The 19,842-nt window shown below is 38.6% G+C and overlaps 1 protein-coding gene across 2 annotated transcripts; it reads right to left on the bottom strand.

Annotated features, from left to right (window-relative positions):
* Positions 1 to 768: 768 nt before the first annotated feature.
* Positions 769 to 11,406, bottom strand: atp1b1b (ATPase Na+/K+ transporting subunit beta 1b). 2 transcript variants are annotated; one of them, XM_079813513.1, is made up of 6 exons: positions 11,186 to 11,406; positions 9,241 to 9,369; positions 4,308 to 4,463; positions 3,860 to 4,044; positions 3,527 to 3,610; positions 769 to 2,446 (listed from the first exon to the last, which is right to left on the bottom strand). In XM_079813513.1, exons 1-6 carry the CDS (start codon positions 11,277 to 11,279, stop codon positions 2,186 to 2,188), a joined length of 909 nt encoding a protein of 302 aa, XP_079669639.1. In that variant the 5' UTR covers positions 11,280 to 11,406; the 3' UTR covers positions 769 to 2,185. The 2 variants fall into 2 exon arrangements, with proteins under 2 accessions (XP_079669639.1, XP_079669640.1); XM_079813514.1 differs by having other exon boundaries at positions 968 to 2,356; positions 3,538 to 3,610; positions 11,186 to 11,405.
* Positions 11,407 to 19,842: the final 8,436 nt, after the last annotated feature.

Genomic DNA, 19,842 nt, shown 5'->3' with positions numbered 1-19,842 from the left:
GTCTAGCCATCACAATTTGGCCCTTGTCAAACTCGCTCAAATCTTGATAATCAGTGTTATTCACTTCACCTGTCAGTGGTCATAAAGTTATGACTGATCAGTGTATAAATATATATATATATATATATATATATATATATATATATATATATATATATATATATATATATATATATATATATATATATATATATATATATATATATATATATATATATACATACATACATACATACACACTCTTTAAACTTTCAGTAAAAACAAATCATCAAAGAGAAGTACATTCTTTCCCTATACATTGGAGTGATTTTTTGGGGAAAATGTTAATTACCCACATATAATACACCTAAAAGACGCAACACAGCTCTGGAAAAAAATAAGAGACCACATAACATTGATTTCTGAATGTTAAATGGTCTCTTAGTTTTTTGTAGAGCTATATATATATATATATATATATATATATATATATATATATATATATATATATATATATATATATATATATATATATATATATATATATATATATATATATATATATATATATATATATATATATATATATATATATATATATATATATAATATATATAATTTTTTTAAATTTTTTATTGACAAAATATAAATAATTAGAGAGGTAAAAGTTTTAAGAGTTTAAGAGTTTGTGTCCTTTGTTTTGTTATAAATTACTTAGACAATAATGTTCTTTTTTTCAGAAGGTATGCAAAATCAATAAATAGAATCACAATCATGTGCAAATGTTTTGATGTGAAAAAACATATTTTACATATTGTAATCATATCCAAATGTGAGAAGAAAAGAGTGTAAACTTTGTATTGGCGGTGAAAAGCTGTCTTATATATATATACATAAACTATAACAAACAAAGTAAACAATATCTTAAAATGACGTTTCATTCAAACAGTACCATAGAAGATGTATAGAATAAAAAACGGCACAATTTTAGAGTCTCATCTTTATTTGAGTTAGTCTTTTCCAGTTTAGTTTCAAACATGAGAGCTTGTGGGACTCGTGAAATTTGACATTTCTGATGTTTGACACTGATTGTGCACACCTACAAAACATCCCGATGGACAGGGTATTGCATTACTTCTGATAGAATCTAGAATAACTTTAATGGCTTTGGCATTATTAACATTCATGACGAGTTTCTGCAGAACATGAGCATGTGCAAGAACAGAATATTTAAGGTCACCACTTAATAAATAGTGAAATTTAAAACATTCGACCACGCCGTGTGGCGCCTTCATCAACGAGAAGAACGACAAGGCAAGGAAGAAAACGTAAAGATAAAGATGTAAAAAAATCAAAGCTACGGTAGCGGGTCCCTCCACACGTGAACGACACCATAAAACCAAAGGCAACATCTACATTCAGTGAAAACGAATCATCAAAGAGAAGTACAATCTTCCCCCTACATTGTAGTGATTTTAGGGAAAAAAAGGTTTATTACCCACCTATAATACACCTAAAAGATGCAAAGATAGAACATCAATACCCCCGAAAGGCAATGTTAAGAGGCCAGTGTATTTCCATTAAGTAACTATACATATATGTAGGCACGTTTGACAAATGAAGCTGAATCACACACATGGCGTGGCTTGAAACAACCTACATATGCAACTACTGTGCACTTTCTAAATATAGGGAAATCACACGAGGCAGCAATACAATACAAGAGGGACAAAACAGTGCTGGCTACATTGGTAGAGGAAATGTAATTTACAGTAAAACAACGTGCCCCTTTGATCGTGGACAGTTCTCATTCGGTAGTAGAATAAATTTTCTATGCTATGGCTAATCCAGGTGTTTACGTTCTAACCCTAGACTGAAAGCAGAAAGCTCGAAGTAAAGAGTACAGACAATGTTAGGTCCCACATGTGTAAGATGGTTTGTTGTTTTAGACTAGCGTTTTTAAATAATCTTTTATTCGCTTTTTGTTTTTTTGTTTTTTGTTTCCTTAATTATTCTCTCCTGAACTAAAATGAGGCCTCTTTCTGACATGAGACACTTGTACATTCAAAAAAATCATCCCCTCGGTTAAACAGCTGCGGAAGACCGGCGAGAAACTTCTCTCTGGTGCCTTTGTATCTCAAGTCAGAAGAGGGGCCTTAGTTTGCCTTTAAATAGGGGGAGAGAGAGGAGGTACTCTGTTCAGAGGTCATGATTTGTGGACACCGAGTTTAATATCGAAACGTCCCTGGTAGCGATCCTTTTCGTTGTAATAAATGTTTTCCCCATACACTTTGCACTCCACGCGGATCTCCGTGTTCAAGGTGATGTTGATGAACTGGATGGCCACCAGGGGCTGCAGGTAGTGAGAGTGCAGGAGCTTCCCGTAGTAGGGGTAATACTGAAGGGGGAAGCCTTCTCCGATACCGTAGTACCTCACCTCGCCAAGCTTACCTGCATCCTCTTCTTTCTGCAAGCAATATGCCATCGGTTAGCAACATTTTTTACTGGTTTACAGAGGAAATACCATATTGTTCCAATAGTGAAAAATGAAAAAACAGGTTCGTCTTATATTCAGGGTCTAGACTTTTAGATGTCAATAATACGCCGGAAACAATAGGTGGCGCGTGTGCCAAGAAATGCGGTGTGTCAAGAGTTAGAAGATCGCAAAAAGTCTTAAAACTGCTAACCATCTAAGAGCTGCGTGACTGTCATGTTTGCGTGCCTCGCTGACGGGACCAAACTTCCAACGTACGTGATTTTCAAGTATAAGATTTCACTTCTACTGTTAAAGGAACACTCCACTTATTTTTGAAAATAGGCTCATTTTCCAACTCCCCTAGAGTTAAACAGTTGAGTTTCACCGTTTTCCATTCCATTCAGCCGTTTTCGAATCCATTTTCCCATTTAAAACTTGACTCTTCTGTAGTTACATCGTGTACTAAGACCGACGGAAAAGGAAAAGTTGCGATTTTCTAGACCGATATGGCTAGGAACTATACTCTCATTCCTGCATAATAATCAAGGAACTTTGCTGCCATAACATGGGTGCAGCGGCGCAATGATATTACGCAGCGCCTGAAAATAGTCCCCAGCACGCTCCCTGTGCAAGCAGGGTGTCACATTGGTTATGTTGACGGAAGTTAGCCTATTTTCAGGCACTGCGTAATATCAAAACTGTTTAACTATAGGGCAGTTGGAAAATGAGCCTATTTTCAAAAAAGTGGAGTGTTCCTTTAATGAAATTTTGGTTTTCACTATGAGATGGATAGCCCATTTATTATATAGTTCAGATGGGCTACAGGTTATTTTGATGGTATGCCAAAAAGTGTTTATTTTGTACATTTTACCAGTATTTACCATACTTTCAATGCAAACATTAGCATTTGAAAAATATGCAATATGAAAATAATTTTCAAGTAAAAGCATTTATTTGACAAAAGATTTGGTCTTCAAAAAGGTACATCTTGAAAATCTTATAATCAGGGTCGTCTTATATTCGGAACAATTCGGTAAGTGTATTGAGTGCAGTGGCGAAAGGATCGCTCACCTTGTTTGTGCAGTGGATAGGAATCACATTGGACTGGACTTTGTAATGCGCCTCTTCTGGAATGCTTTCATTTGACATTGGTATCTAAAAGAAAATACATTTCTATTTTATATATTTTATAAGAAGAAAAAACAAATACAAAAAATAGATATTAATTTATAAAGTAACTACATGAAATAAAACAGGTCAGGTGATATGGAAAAACATAATTTACACAATACTGTAAATTCAAATTGCTAGTTTATTATAAAAAGGAACCTTTAGTCAATTAGTTCATAGTCTGCAGAAATGTTACAAACGTTTTGTGAATATTGTTGCATGTATTTAACAAACCTTCGGTCTGAAGTTCACAATCCTGTTGAGCTTGACAATCAAGCAGGGCTTCCCCTCTGAGAATCCAAAATCACGATCGTCGATGCCAGAGCAGGGTCCTAGCAAAGTCTTCGAAAACCTACATGCCTTCCTGACACCAATGTCACTCTCTAATTCCCCTCTGTTCCTGTAATCCTGGGGTTGAGCTTGAAAAACAGAAGTAAAAAAAAAAATTATGTAGCCATGTACTGTGTAATTCTTATATAAGGCTACATATCATTGTACATGTAAACGATTTTCTGGTACATGTTAATTGAAAATGTATTACAAAAGTGTGTGGTATAATTCATGACATGTTCTAGTATTTGGCTTTTTGTAGGCTGATCCTGCTAAGAGAACGTCCATATTCATTTGGGACTCAAGTACCAATTGACTTCTTCAAACAGAAGAATAATGTGTAATCTGGTACCTCCACAGTCCTCAAACTTCATTTGGTCCTTCTGCTTTTCGAGGTCATAGGATTCTAGGAACTCTCTCATGACTTTGGTGTATTTCAGGTATGTCTCCACGTCATCCGCAGAGAAGATCAGCTCAGACTTGTCTGATCGTGGGAAGTGACTAAGCCCTGTGCACAGAAAAATGAACTTATAAATACATGAAATTCAGACATATTTACATAAAAAAAAAAAACTTCTCTCATTTGACTAATTTGAATCTTTGTCTAGTCTTTTTGAACCCATGACTCAGTCAGTCCTGAATTATTTGGAATATCAGCATTCATTATGGGCAGTTCCGAGGAATTTGTCAACTTTTTTGATAAAATGTGATTTCAAAGAATAATTTCAAAGAATAATTTTGCCAATTTAGCCATCTCTTACAGCTGTTTAACCTCCCCAAAATGGTAAATGATTCACACAAGAATTTAGCTGTGTCCGAAATCTCGTACTATAGTAGGTACCACCTTTGAGTTTGAATTTATTTTGCAACCGTTAAAAGGTATGTTATATAGTATGAATATGGGTAGAATTAGTGAAATTCGGATGTACTACATCCCCCATGTTGTTACTGTCATGTGACCTACCAGCATCAGTTGCGTCACTTCACTGCCATTTATAAATCCTCTCCTGAAGCCTCATGGGATAGTAAAGTGTCCATCGAATGCGCGCTTCAGAATCTCGTCGGAAGCAGTATGTCATCCGGGAGTTTTTCGCCTACTGTTTTTCAAATACTATGTATTCGGACATACTACTCTTTTGGCATACTGTTTTTCGCATACTATATAGTAGGCAAGTATTCGATTTTGAACACAACGTTTATTTTGCAAACACTTTTTACATTAACCCTATGGGGGTCTTCGGTCATTTCTGATCCGAATTTTTTTTCTGTTTAAATGTTAAAAATCGTAGCTTCATCGGAATGGTCCAAAACTTGGTGAATTTATTGGTACTTGGTATATGAACACACAAAAAATTTGGGGACAGGATTTGAAAAGTCTAAGTGGTCGTAAAAGAAATAGTTACACACAGGACCTTCGGGTCAAAAATGACCCCCATAGGAAATTAATGGGAAATTGGCAAAAATATGAAAATACAGAGTTTTTTTGTGCATACAATCTACAAATCAGCCAGGATGCAGAAAAAAAGGAGTCAACAGTGAAGGGGTGATTCTCTAAAACATCAAGAGTGCAAAACAGACAAAAAAAAATCACACACACACACACACACACACACACACACACACACACACACACACACACACACACACACACACACACACACACACAAAAACACAATTAGCTTTTGGAATGGCACGCGTTCATTTGTGTGTGCGTGTGTTTTTGTGTGTATAAGTGTGTGTGTGTGTGAGTTTTTTTGTCTGTTTTGCACTGTTGATATTTTAGAGATTCACCCCTTCACTGTTGAGTCCTTTTTTTCTGCATCCTGGCTGATTTGTAGATTGTATGCAGAAAAAAAAAATTTCCCATTCATTTCCTATGGGGGTCATTTTTGACCCGAAGGTCCTGAATGTGACTATTTTTTTTTTACGACCACTTAGACTTTTCAAGTCCTGTCCCCAATGTTTTGGGGTGTTCATATACCAACTACCAATAAAGTCACCAAGTTTCGGACCATTCCGATGAAGCTACGATTTTTTAAATTTCTTTATAAAATGCAAGATCCACTATAGTGGTAAAAATGTGCTATTGTGTGATAAAAATGCTCAACACTGGATGGCACCGATCTCATTAAAAAAATTTATTTCATGAGGCCTAGGCTTGACTCTAAAATGAAATACATCTTTAATAAAAAAATTAAAAAAAAATATAGATATATATACATTTTTTATTATATTTAATGGGGAAAAATGGGTCATAATTATTGCATAAATATTAATTATTAATCATAAAATTATCTCAAAACACCAAAAAAGAAAAGAAAAAATATTATTGAACAAAAATATATTTCATTGATTTTACTCAAATCTTTTTTTATCTTAATCCCGCCCTCCGGGTCATTTTTGACCCGAAGGCCTGAGTGTGACCCATAAATGAAGACCCCCAGAGGGTTAATTGGACAAGTCGGAAAAATAAAATCGGAAAGGGATGTTTACAAATTTCATCTGTCCATCTAAAAATATCATATTTATGAATAAAAATCAATTGACATATATGTATATTGCATTAATCTTCACAAAATAATAATTGGCCTTTTTTATCAGCATGAAATTATGCAGGAACTTAGCAATTGTTAAAAACTGGTGATATTCAGATGCATCTGGCAAATGGACAAAGCCTTTATGGAGCATCTGTTTGATAACTGAAGTGGTTTTGCATTTTAAACCGAATCAAATGTCATCTTTTGTAACAGAATCACATGTAAAAAGAAAGCATGTTCTGAAAACAGTTTGCAAAGCTCGAATCCTCCTAGCCTAGCAATGACTCATGGTTGTAAATAAATCATAAAGGAACATTCTGTGATTGTTAGAGGGGGAAATAGAATAAATGCAGAAATCTTTGCAGAATCATCCTGAATCCAAAACTTCCTGAATAAATCTTGCAGACAAGTGGCATCAGTTTCTATTTAAAGTGTGTTTTGTAGTTCTGATGTGTCTGAAAGGTGTCTGTTGTGTTTCTTAGTCTGTTTCCCCTTAACCTCATATGCCTTCTGTTCTACCAAGAAAGCATGACAAATATTTCACCTGTGATGTAAAACTAACAGATGATGACTTCCCAAGTGCTCAGAGCTCTCTTAGCACTTGATCTATTTCCTGAACCCACCAAATGTTTGTCAGATTGATTCAAGCCTCACATTAAACTGCAAGAGGAATAGAAACTGTGACAGCAAAAGGAACAGCGTGTCCCAAACCAACTAAGAGAACCAGAATCACACTCTAAATTCAGATTTTCAAAATATATGAACTTAAAATTCGAAACCTGCTAGAATTTCATGCAGGCGAATGTGTTAAAGGCTTAGTTCACCCAAAAATGAAAATTCTGTCATTAATTACTCACCCTCGTGTTGTTCCAAACCCGTAAGACTTTCATTCATCTTCAGAACACAAATGAAGATCTTTTTGATGAAATCTGAGAGCTTTCTGTCCCTCCATTGACAGCTATGCAACTACCACTACGACACTTCAAAAATTTCCTAAAGGGATCGTAAAACGAATCTATATGAACTGAGCAGTTTAGTCAAAATTTTCTGAAGAGACATGATCGCTTTATATGATGAACAGATTTCATGAGAATGAACCTCATTGGTTCTTTCTGAAGCTCAAATGTGCCACGTAACACAAGAATGAACCTCATTGGTTCTTTCTGAAGCTCAAATGTGCCGCGTAACATGAGAATGAACCTCATTGGTTCTTTCTGAAGCTGAAACGTGCTGCGTAAAACACGTGAATGAACCTCATTGGTTCTTTCTGAAGCTCAAATGTGCCGCGTAACACACGGGAATGAACCTCATTGGTTCTTTCTGAAGCTCAAATGTGCCGCATAAAACACAAGAATGAACCTCATTGGTTCTTTCTGAAGCTCAAATGTGCTTTGCAACATGAGAATTAACCTCATTGGTTCTTTCTGAAGCTCAAATGTGCTTCGCAACATGAGAATGAACCTCATTGGTTCTTTCTGAAGCTCAAATGTGCCGTGTAACACAAGAATGAACCTCATTGGTTCTTTCTGAAGCTCAAATCTGCAGCGTAACATGAGAATGAACCTCATTGGTTCTTTCTGGAGCTCAAACGTGCTGCGTAACATTAAAATGAACCTCATTGGTTCTTTCTGAAGCTCAAATGTGCTGCGTAACATGAGAATGAACCTTATGGTTCTTTCTGAAGCTCAAATGTGCTGCGTAACATTAAAATGAACCTCATTGGTTCTTTCTGAAGCTCAAATGTGCTGCGTAACATGAGAATGAACCTTATGGTTCTTTCTGAAGCTCAAATCTGCAGCGTAACATGAGAATGAACCTCATTGGTTCTTTCTGAAGCTCAAACGTGCTGCGTAACACACGTGAATGAACCTCATTGGTTCTTTCTGAAGCTCAAACGTGCTGGGTAACATTAAAATTAACCTCATTGGTTCTTTCTGAAGCTCAAATGTGCTGCGTAACATGAGAATGAACCTTATGGTTCTTTCTGAAGCTGAAACGTGCTGCGTAAAACACGTGAATAAACCTCATTGGTTCTTTCTGAAGCTCAAATGTGCCGCGTAACATTAAAATGAACCTCATTGGCTCTTGGTGAAGCTCAAACGTGCTGCGTAACACGAGAATGAATCTCATTGGTTCTCTCACATCAAGCAAACATGCTTGAGCTTCCGTTTACCACAACTGATGTGTGAGTTGATGAATATTTATATGGGAATAAAAGCCTAAATTCAATCTGTTCATCATATAAAGCCATCGTGTCTCTTCGGAAAATTTGGAATAAACCGATCAATTCGGATAAGTTGTGTGATCTCTTTATGAACGCTTTGAAGCGTCAAAGTGGTAGTTGCATAGCTGTCAGTGGAAGGACAGAAAGCTCTCCGATTTCATCAAAAAGATCTTCATTTGTGTTCCTAAAATGACCGAAAGTCTAACTTGTTTGGAACAACATGAGGATGAGAAATGAATGATTTCATTTGAACCCTTGAACATGTCTAGACCCCATGAAAACAAAAATAATCTTTGTGGCTTTTAAAAAAATTCTCTACCAGGAAAATATCATATTTTGATGTTTAGACAAATTATTATTCTTTTTGTTTGTATTTTTTTTTTTTACTTTTTATTCAATTTGGCCCTGTGCAGTTCCACCATGAACCTCCAGGGCTTCACAAATCCTTTTATAAAACTTTAGCCTCAGCTTTCACTCGCAACTAAATATAAAGGGTGGGACAGCCACCACAGTAGAGCTGTTACCTGGAGGAGCAACTCTGTCCTGCCAGGTGGGTTTGTAATTGCTCAGGGTGAGGAGGAGAACCTGGATGGTGCCGATAAAGATCCCGGCCAGACAGCCATAAAAGATGAGATAGAAGAGGAAGATTTTTGCTGTGGAGAGAGAGGGAGAGATAAGAACATATTTCAGCATGCAAGACATATGGCAATTCTGATGTTGGGACAGTTTTTTGATATAGACTTTTGGTTTTTGATCATTTTAATTGATGGTTAAAAAATTGCAATGCAATAAAGCAAGTGTGTTTTATCCTTGTATCCTTGGTGAAAAATGTTTACTGGAGCTAAAGTCATTATTACTAGAACTTATTTATACATATACAACCTATATTTACTAAATCCATTCATTAAAGAAAGAGTATTATTGGAAATTACTACTTGGAACAAACTGGTCCTGGTAAGCTCAGTGATGCTACATCAAACTGGCGAAACTGCTGACACCATACCAGCAATACAAATGTCCTCAGTCTGTCCCCAGAAAATATAGAGGTGCCAGCATGACAGGATATGATGAGTAATCTCAATGTCTCAAGCATCAACAATGTGTAGGGCATCGCAGTGCAGTAAAACCAGGGTCATTTCTTAAGTTCTTTCCAAACCAGTCAAACCAGTATTTCCACTTTTTCTCCCGAAAGAAATCACTGACAGCCTGTTCAGATGAGGCCGATTCGAATTAGACCCAATGATTAGACTGTATCAGTCATTATAGTGCTAAACTCAAATTTCAATTGCTCATGTGCAGTTAGGCAAGGGCACAAGGTCCGTGTGGTTTCCAGTGGTGCATAAAGCAATGTCAGAGGGTCACTGGGACTAAAGCTCAGCGAATGTCAACGTACTAGATGATGTAATGCCCTTCAGAAATCCTAGGAGATGCACTGACGTCCAGAAGGTAATCATGCAGTGCTTTGCTAAAGCACGACTCGTTTTGGGCATCCCTCCCTATAGGAACTTCTTACACTTAATAGCTCTAGCATGGATTTTATGTCCACACACAACTGGCTAGACACATGCAAGGTGCTTTGAGATGAAATGATATCAACTGTAAGGCAGATTCAACGACTTACCATGACAACGGAGTTAAGTTTGGACATTAGGTAAGCCACATTTGTAAAACTGAAGGCATGGAGCCTATCAATTAGAAACTGTTGCTGCCTCAAATACATGACGTCAATATTCAGTGCAACCTTATGGATCAGTCAGACCCCAAATACTAGGCCTTTCACCTTGAGTCACCTTGAACAATGATGCATTTTTAACCCTTTGTATGTGTATAACATTAATAATGACATGTATGCTGTAATTAAATGACATGCTGATTGATTTCATGACACGCACAGAGAAGAAACAGCCAGCTTTTATACAAATAGAAGCCTTCTCGTTATTTGTTTAATTATTTATTTTTAAGCAGTAAAATCATTTTATTAAATTTCATCTTTAGCCTTGGAAATCGAACTGATCAAAAATCTGATGCTGTCCTTTGTTGACCTTTTGCTCCTCCGTCAGCATCGAATTCATGCTCAGCATTCATTGTACATTCATATATCTTTCTATTTAGGTAGAAAAAAAACGAAAAACACATCAAGCCTGTCTAAAGACCTCGGGGTCTCACTCTCAACGAAACAGGTGGGATACAGAAAAAACACCAGCAAATGAACCTACGTGTTCAAGTAGGATTTGAACCATCAAAATACACCTGTTAACACGGCAAATCGTGCGTTGAGTCCGTATGTCGATATATGAAAGTCCGCGAGACATTTGCTGCAAAGTCAAATCATACAGGTTGCATCGTGACCAGACTGGCAGTCTATCGGTACCTGCTGCTATAGAAACGGCGATGACAGGCATCACAGCGCTGTCCGACGTGCTGAAATCCAGCGATACTGTCGATATTATATCTATAGGTTATACTTACACCAACTACTACCGGTGCGCCCCAGAAATTCCTTCTTCTCCGAATTCCAAACAAACTTCTTCCATCCTCCTTCTTCTTTATTTTGAGCAGGCATGGTGCAATGTAAGGTTTTGTTTGTCCTCTTGGGCAGCGAATTCCCTCGTGTGTCCTTTCTTGCCGCCTTTGCAAAACTACACCCCTTCCCGGAGCACTATGCCCACCGTGACATGGAGCCGTACCCGGCTCTCTCCAAGGTGCCCCGCGTAATATATCCAGCGGAGCGCCCAGGTCCCGCCCACAGTCGCCCACAGCGAATCACAAACAGAACCTCCAATGACGTAACACAGTCGTGCAGCTCACGAAATCGGGGTGGGAATCACTTTACAATAGGGATGCGTAAAGAGACGTAAAAGCCGCTGTAAGAACAGGACAGGTTGAAGGGAGTGATGTAAAAACGCATGACGCAAGAGCAACGCTCAACGCGTAAAAGTGGGGAAACGGATCTAGTATGCCCAACGGCGCTGTGTTTTAAGGATGCTCACTCAGGCTGTTATTTTTAGACAACGCATGCAGATGGATGAACATAGGCTATGCTTGTGTGTTATATCAAAGTGTTTCCCATCACTGCAGGCTAAACACCACTTTGATTCTACCTTAAGGCAATTATTAGTTTTCAGTTGACATTTATAACAGTGTAAATTAAGCAGGATATTTGGAATGAGTAGCCTAATAAAAAAGCCAATTAAACAGAACAGAACAGCAACTCCATATGCAGAGAAATGTAAAATATGGGGTCCGAAAGTTTGAAAAAGAAACTGAACCCCCATTTCCTCATGGAAATTAATCAACTTTAAGGAGAGGACTTTTCACTGACCATCACAATGAATTGCTTTGTAAGAAAGGTCAGATGTTCTTGCTTCCATTGAAGCACAAGATGCTCTTTCATTCTCAAATCACGCTGGAGGACAAAATAATTCTTGTTCCTGCCGTTTGAGTGCCAATATTATTACAATAGAGAGACATATCAAAGACTAAGTTCTGAAATTCACTTAAACTATAATGCTGACAACAGAACATATGAACTTAATGATTAATAGTTATATTGAAAACTGAAATATAAATATAAAAAGTTTACTATGGGAACCACAGCACATCAATACCATATATACACAATATACACACACATGCACACGCAGGAGCGTAGGAATATGAAATGTAGGATGATTTGAAAAGATAAGAAAATTGGAAGGAAGTTTCTAGAAGTGAAGTGACAATGATTGATAGACCCCTTTGCATCTTGTGTGAGTGCATAGAGGTGCATGAACAGCCACCACCCACCCACACACACACACACCCTTGAACAAGCACTGAACCACCTTGGAACAGTGTTTACATGTATACAGAGCGTAGACTGAATCACAAATAGAGCACACAAAAGAGGCAAAGCTGTCAATGTCAAAAATGTCAAAAACTGATTTTTCAAGATCACAGTTGTCAAACTCAAGGTGAGTTCATAAGGAGACACTACGCACTAAATAATTTTCTGAGAGGCCACATTATATGAATTTATGGCTGATATTACTAAACACACACAGATACAGATTTGTTTCTCTCTAAAGTGTACAGTAACACATACAGTATGTCATTGTCAGATTTACAGTTAATACCAACATTTTGAAGCCACATTCTAAATGTGAGAGTCAATTTGGACTCCACTATAAACAGATACGATTGTCTGAATTAATATTATGATGATGAGTATTCTGAACATATAAATACCATATTGTTCGGTGCAGCACATCACTAAATATTCAGAGTGGATGTCAAGTGGATTACTACACTGGAAATTCAAAATCTTTTTAATAATTGCAATATAAAAGATGCTTTTTCATGTTAGGCAAATGAGTTGTCTATTACATTTTAACTTCAGTGCTCTTCATCTCATATGGATTCTACCAGCAATGTAGGCCTGACATTGATCTACTTTACTAATATTTTTGAATAATCTGATTAAAATAGAAATAAAAAGGCTGGCATCCCAACAAAGAGTTGTATATCAGAAGATAAGACATCGCCACAGCAAACACTGACTTCCTTTGCTAATGTTCCAGGTGATAGCAACTTTAGATTACTCAGCAAAGACCTAGCATGAATGTGAAGCTTACTATACTGAACAATTATAAAAAATAAAGGTTCTTTATAGTATCATTGGTTCCTTAAAGGTGTACAGTGTAATTTGTTGCCGCATCTAGTGGTGAGGTTGCAAATTGCAACCATCCACTTCTCACCCCTCCCTTTTCGTAGCACATAGAGAAGCTACGGTGGCCAACACAGGACAAAGATGTCGTCGTCTGAGACAGCAGAGAGTAGCTAGCGCTCTGTAGAGAAGTTTGTCCATTTAGGGCTACTGTAGAAACATGGCGGCACAAAATGGAGACTTCACTGTAAGAGGACCCGCGGTGTACGTAGATAGAAATGGCTCATTCTAAGGTAATAAAAACATAACGGTTCATTATGTAAGGTAAACACAGTTATGTATATTATATTGCATTTCTGTCAACAGATCCTCATAAATACTACACACTGCCCCTTTAAAGAACCTTTAACATCCATGAAACCACTAAAGGTACTTTATAATGAAAAATGGTTCCTTAGATTACTAAAATGTTCTTCACATTAAGAAAATGGTTCTTTTAAGAATTGTTCACTGAAAGGTCCTTTGGGGAACCCAACATAATTCTTCTATGGCTTTGCTGCGAACCCCCCATTTTGGAACCTTCATTTAAAGGTGCACTATGTAACTTTTCTCTGTAAGAGGTCGCCTATTCAAATCAAAGGCGTAGCTTGATGACACTAAGTTTGAATGCAGAATCTTGGGACATGTGGTTTTCACCTCACAGCAGGTGGAAAAGAATCAGGATAGGACGCGGGCAGAAATCATGTTCATGGATGCGATTATTAACATTACTGTAGTATGAAGCAGAGCAGGACAGAGTGTTGTGGGAGCTGAGCAAGGCCACTGGAGTGATTGTTAATAAGATGAACGCAACACACGCCTCGTGAGCAGCGGGACTTTTATTATGCCACAGTCGCAGGCGCAATTTCCGCTTTTCCGGTCATGAGTATGAGGTAACGCAACTCTGTTTATCATATCAGATACATTTGAGTGTGTTGAAAATTATGTAATGCCGTTACTCTGTGCGTTCGCTCGATGGCTGCTATGACACTGGTTACACACTGCAGTGAGAGTAAAGTGCTTCTGCAAAATAAACCGAGGGGAACACAGATATGACGCAATTGACAGGCGACTCCCTCACACGTCCCGGTTCCTTGGTTAAAATAGCAATTTTCTCACGATTTACAAATAGTTAGAAACATTTGGGATATTGAAAGTACTCAACTGAACAAAATATATAACACTGGCTTAGTTATTTTTGGATATTTTACTGCAAAAATATTACATATTACAGCTTTAACTGCTGTGAAATTTGAACCAATGAGGGAGACTCAAGCTGATATCAGTAAACCACTGATAAAAAGGCACACCTTTTTCTTTGGTAAAAATGCATTAATAAACGTGTCTATAAAATATTATATTCTTATTGGTCATTACAGAATTCTGTGGTCAAATAATTTAGTACTGTATAATGGCTGTATAATTGACTGTGCAAGTTTCTCACATAATTTCTTTTGAAATCAATGTTTCATGTCTATTTATTTATTTAAAGGTAGGGTAGTACATTTTGGAGAGGCTAGATTTAGCAAGCTAGCTTTGAAAGCATGAGATCCCACTCTCCCTTCAGAGCGTCTCCATAGCCACGCCTCCTCCAAAACATATGAACGCACACAGCCAGAGCAGAGTCTGCAAAGTGTCACGAGAGATGCCGTTAAATTACCTCATGTCTCAAAGCACATAACATTATAATAATAATGAATGTAAACTACTTACAGAGATCTAGTTGTACTACCTGACTGCTGCAGATTCATTTCGGCGTTGATAGTGTTGACAGAGAAACGCATAAGTCTGAGGACATGAACAACTCCAGGTAGAATTACAATCTCGTAATTACGGTTACGAGATGGGGTGACCGCAGCATACACTCTATAAAAAAAAAGGTTCTATATGGCACCAAAAATGGTTCTTGGCTCGTAATCATAGGGGAACCTTTTTAAGTGCTATATAGCACCAATTTTGGTGCCTCAGTGGTTCTTCAGCGGTTCTTCAGAGGTTCTTCACCGGTTCTTTGACTAAGGTGCTATATAGCACCGCTAACTAAGGTGCTACATAGCACCGCTGCCATATACAGAACATGTTAAGATATGGTGCTATATAGCACCAAAAGTGGTTCCTCTATGATAACGACGAAGAACCATTTTTGGTGCCATATAGTACCCTTTTTTTAAGAGTGTAAGCATGTTGTTTTAGTTCAGGAGGAAGTGTAAAAGGCAGCTGCTGTTTGTTGTCTGTCAACAACTCTGCATAGCCTAAGGAACGCTGTGATGATGTGTGCGGAGGTATGGAAATACATGACAGGCAGGTAGGACATCCAATCATTACATTCGGACCAAATGCAATGATTGGACGAAAATGTTTTGGTCCTGTGACCTCCACAGAAGATATATGTACAGTAAATGTTTCTAAAAGAGTTTAAACCAGTATAACAAAAAATGTTTTATAAAACAAATTGCCTACCCTTACTTTAATTGTTTGCGGCATAATAAGTGGGATAATGTACAATCAGTCAATTATTATTAGAATACGAATTCCTGATCACCCCGTCCGTGCATGTTTAGAGTTTGTTTTTGATATGCTTTCACTGTGTGTCTATGTTTAGTTCTTGTCTGAGTTTTTGTTATTCTCCTAGTGTGTTAATTGGTTCAGTTCTCTCAGTGTCAATGTGTTTGTGGTTGTACTATTCCTTGGTACTCCCCTGTTTATTGTTATTATTAGTAGATTAAAGGACATTCCAATTATCTTCTTCATTGTGCGCTTTATCTACAGCCACGCACCGGGCACCCGTGTTTCCCCGAGCCCGGAAGAAGATTTATAACAGCATGGACCTGGGGGCACAAGTGGCGGATCCAGCGTTTACGTCCATCTGGTTAGCTGAAATCAGCTTCCCTTCTACGGTCTTCAGCCCCAGAACTCACTCCAACCTTCAGCCCAGAGAAAGCTTCAGCTCCTGGGTTTTATCCCAGAGATGACTCCTGTTCCTGCCCTGAGTCCCGAGATGACTCCTGTTCATGTCCAGAGTCCTGTGATTCCTCCTGTTCCTGTCCAGAGTCCTGTGATAGCTCCAGAGTCCCTTCCAGGGTCTCTTCCCGACATGGCCGCCACGCCTGAGTCCTCAGCCAAGATGGCCGCAACGCCTGAGTCCTCTGCCAAGATGGCCGCCACGCCTGAGTCTTCAGTCCCCATCCAGAGTCCCGTGATTGCTCCTGTTCCTGTCTAGAGTCCCGAGATGACTCCTGTTCATGTCCAGAGTCCCGTGATTGCTCCTGTTCCTGTCCAGAGTCCTGTGATAGCTCCAGAGTCCCTTCCAGGGTCTCTTCCCGACATGGCCGCCACGCCTGAGTCCTCAGCCAAGATGGCCGCAACGCCTGAGTCCTCTGCCAAGATGGCCGCCACGCCTGAGTCTTCAGTCCCCATCCAGAGTCCCGTGATTGCTCCTGTTCCTGTCTAGAGTCCCGAGATGACTCCTGTTCATGTCCAGAGTCCCGTGATTGCTCCTATTCCTGTCCAGAGTCCTGTGATAGCTCCAGAGTCCCTTCCAGGGTCTCTTCCTGACATGGCCGCCACGCCTGAGTTCTCTGCCAGGATGGCCGCCACACCTGAGTCTTCAGTCCCCGTCCAGAGTCCAGAGATGGCTCCAGTCCCCGTCCAGAGATGGCTCCAGTCCCCATCAAGATTCCTGTGATGGCTCCAGTCCCTTTCCAGAGTCCCGTGAGGACTTTGTCTCCTGTCCAGAGTCCAGAGGAGGCCGTCCTTGGACTACCGGCTGTGCCCTGGTCCCCTGAGCTGCAGGCTTCGCCCTGGTCCCCTGTACTTCCGATTTCGCCCTGGCTCCCTGTAGCACCGGTACTGCCCTGGAGGCTTCCTCCTCGGACTGAACCACCCCTCGTCGGCCTCCAGGGCACCCCCGAGGACACACCTTCCGGGAGGGGGGGTGTACTATCATGTTTAGAGTTTGTTTTTGATATGCTTTCACTATGTGTCTCTTTTTAGTTCTTGTCTGAGTCTTCTTTGTTATTCTCCTAGTGTGTTAATTGGTTCAGTTCTCTCAATTTTCCCCACATGTCTGTGTCCATGGTTACTGATTTGATTAGAGTCCTCGTTTTAAGGTGTGTCTTGTTAATAGCCCTCTGTTTGCCATGTATTTAAGCCCTCAGTTTCTGTCTGTTCTTTGTCAAGCTTTATTTTACGTCAAGGTTGTTCTTTTCCTTGCTATTATCCAGTTTATTGTTAATATCGGTAGATTAAAGGACATTCCAATTATCTTCTGTGTCGTGTACTTTATCTACAGCTACACACTCTGACAGTGATTCTTTTTTTTTGCAATAATGACTGACTGACTGTCCATTATCCCTAACTATTGTTATATAATATCTCTAGGGCATCAACCACATGACTTTTCTTTTGTATTTTCCTTAACAAGGAAGACCATTAGTGATTGTGCCTAATTTGAAAGTGTGAGCACTTCCATTATTTAATATTAATTGCATGTCCTGAAGTTGCTTAAAGGTGTTTTCATCTTCCAAACACCTCCAAGGACCCTCAACATGAATAAACATCTTTTTTTAGATCATGAAACAGGTCTGTCTCCATCAAATAATGAGTCTCGTCTGTCACCTAAGAAGACATTCGCTGAGTCATTGCCTCTGTTGCCATGGCAACTAGCTCAGCGGTGTCTATGTGCGACACATTCGGAATTTACAGGAGCACCCAGAGAGCTGCATGAGACCCATCACAACACTTCAGACAGATGCTTTTTGCCGCTTTCTCCCCCCAGTCAGCATGGCTAAATATAACAGGATTCCACTTCATGACCTCATTGTTTCATGCTGTGTCTAAATACAGCAGTTATCGCAGCTAAAAATGTAATATAGAAATCTTATACTTAATAGATCAATACAGAGGAACCATTTGAACTAATGCTGGATATGCATGCACACTACCCTGTCTAAACTCCATCTGGGTTTGCAGGACATACTAATGGATACTTTCTGAATTGACATGACACTCTGCCTCCAAGCACTTTTGGACATTTTCATTTAATTGATTTAATGAATTATATTTATGAATCTACACAACTTTTTAAGGATGTTTTTCAATGGCAATTTTTTAAAATAATGTAAAATGAATGGAATAAAGTAATGGTAAAAAAAAGCTAGGGGGGTGGGTGCATGTAGGTTTAAAGCGGACATTCATATATGACCTTTGTACAGTCCACCCACGAGAGCTGTTTTCACGACAGATTCTTAGATAGAGGTTTGTGGTGTACAGAAACGCTTTGTATATACCGTAAAGCTGAGTCAAGCAGTATTAGCATGTGTTTAAGCAACATTTCCTGCATGATTTTAGAGATAATAGAACATCCGTTGCCGTCAAGGACAATGCTACCCATCGGTCCTCTACCAGGTAGCTTTGTTGCAGTATTTACTGTTGCGGCCTGCCAGTTTTTAAGCTAAGCCTTATTATTGACTGAAGCAATTCTCTTCTGAGAATATCTGTGCGATTCCTTGGAAAGTTTGTGGAAAAATAAGGTTTAAATACTAATAAGACAGAATGTGACAGCAGGAATTTTATAAATTTTCTGAAAAGGTCATCTCACAATTCTGATATTCTCATCACAGAAAACCTTTACAGCCGTTTTGTTCACCTGCAACCGAAACAGCAATGATATGCTATAAATATCTTTCTTACAAAACTGCTGAGTTGTCAGTCGCATGATTCATTTATGTCTCATCATAGTAAACGACTTTTCTCCTCCAGGCCTCTATTGAGGAGGTATGGGTTGAAAACAGTCAAGAGAGTTTATATATTTTCTAGTTGAGTGACCTCACTAGCAGGGCGTGTGTATGTTAAGGTGACCTTGTCGTGAAGGTTTCCTGCAGCGCTCATGTTCACTCTCTCGTCATCTGCTGGTGGTTTCTGGTCACTGCATCCATCACTAGACTGAAGGTCTACTGCTAAAGCAAGCTCCTGACACCAGCGTGATTAGGTGAATATGAGAGGTTTGACTAACATCAGTAACTTAATGGGGAATTTTTCTTCTGAAAAATTCTGATATTAGAATAGAACTGCAACGTTCTTTTGAAAGGGTAGCATCCTCAACTGTAAAATGACCGTAAAAACTTTTGGACAAAATCAAAGAGTTTTATAAAATGACAAACCTCACATTTCAGCCTAAAATGGCAGACGGGCTAAATGAAAATGTAAATTCTCTCTCTGACAGTAGGTGGCACTTATATATGGAAGCCCATTTCCATTCAATTTTGTAATGAAAGTAGAAATTATGACAAACTAAGTCCTATTTATGAGATAGAAAATCGAAAATATGACGTATGAAGTCAACGATGAGAAGAAAATTATGACTAAAAGTCATCGTGACATACTAAGTCATAATTTTTATTTTTTATGTAAAAATTATGTCATAATTATGGCTTTTTATGTCAGT

Source organism: Gobio gobio, assembly GCF_949357685.1.
Source record: "Gobio gobio genome assembly, chromosome: 3".
NCBI classification, from domain to species: Eukaryota; Metazoa; Chordata; class Actinopteri; order Cypriniformes; family Gobionidae; genus Gobio; species Gobio gobio.
Note: the sequence above shows the minus strand (reverse complement) of the source record. Positions and strands in the feature narration are given on the sequence as shown.

Bases quoted from the DNA above. Each gene is read 5' to 3' on its own strand.
- atp1b1b (XM_079813513.1), bottom strand. From the start codon at position 11,279: ATGCCTGCTCAAAATAAAGAAGAAGGAGGATGGAAGAAGTTTGTTTGG. The intron at 4,464-9,240 runs GTAACAGCTCTA...TTCTGTGCACAG, and splicing joins GGACAGAGTTGCTCCTCCAG to GGCTTAGTCACTTCCCACGA. The intron at 2,447-3,526 runs GTGAGCGATCCT...TATTGCTTGCAG, and splicing joins CTATCCACTGCACAAACAAG to AAAGAAGAGGATGCAGGTAA.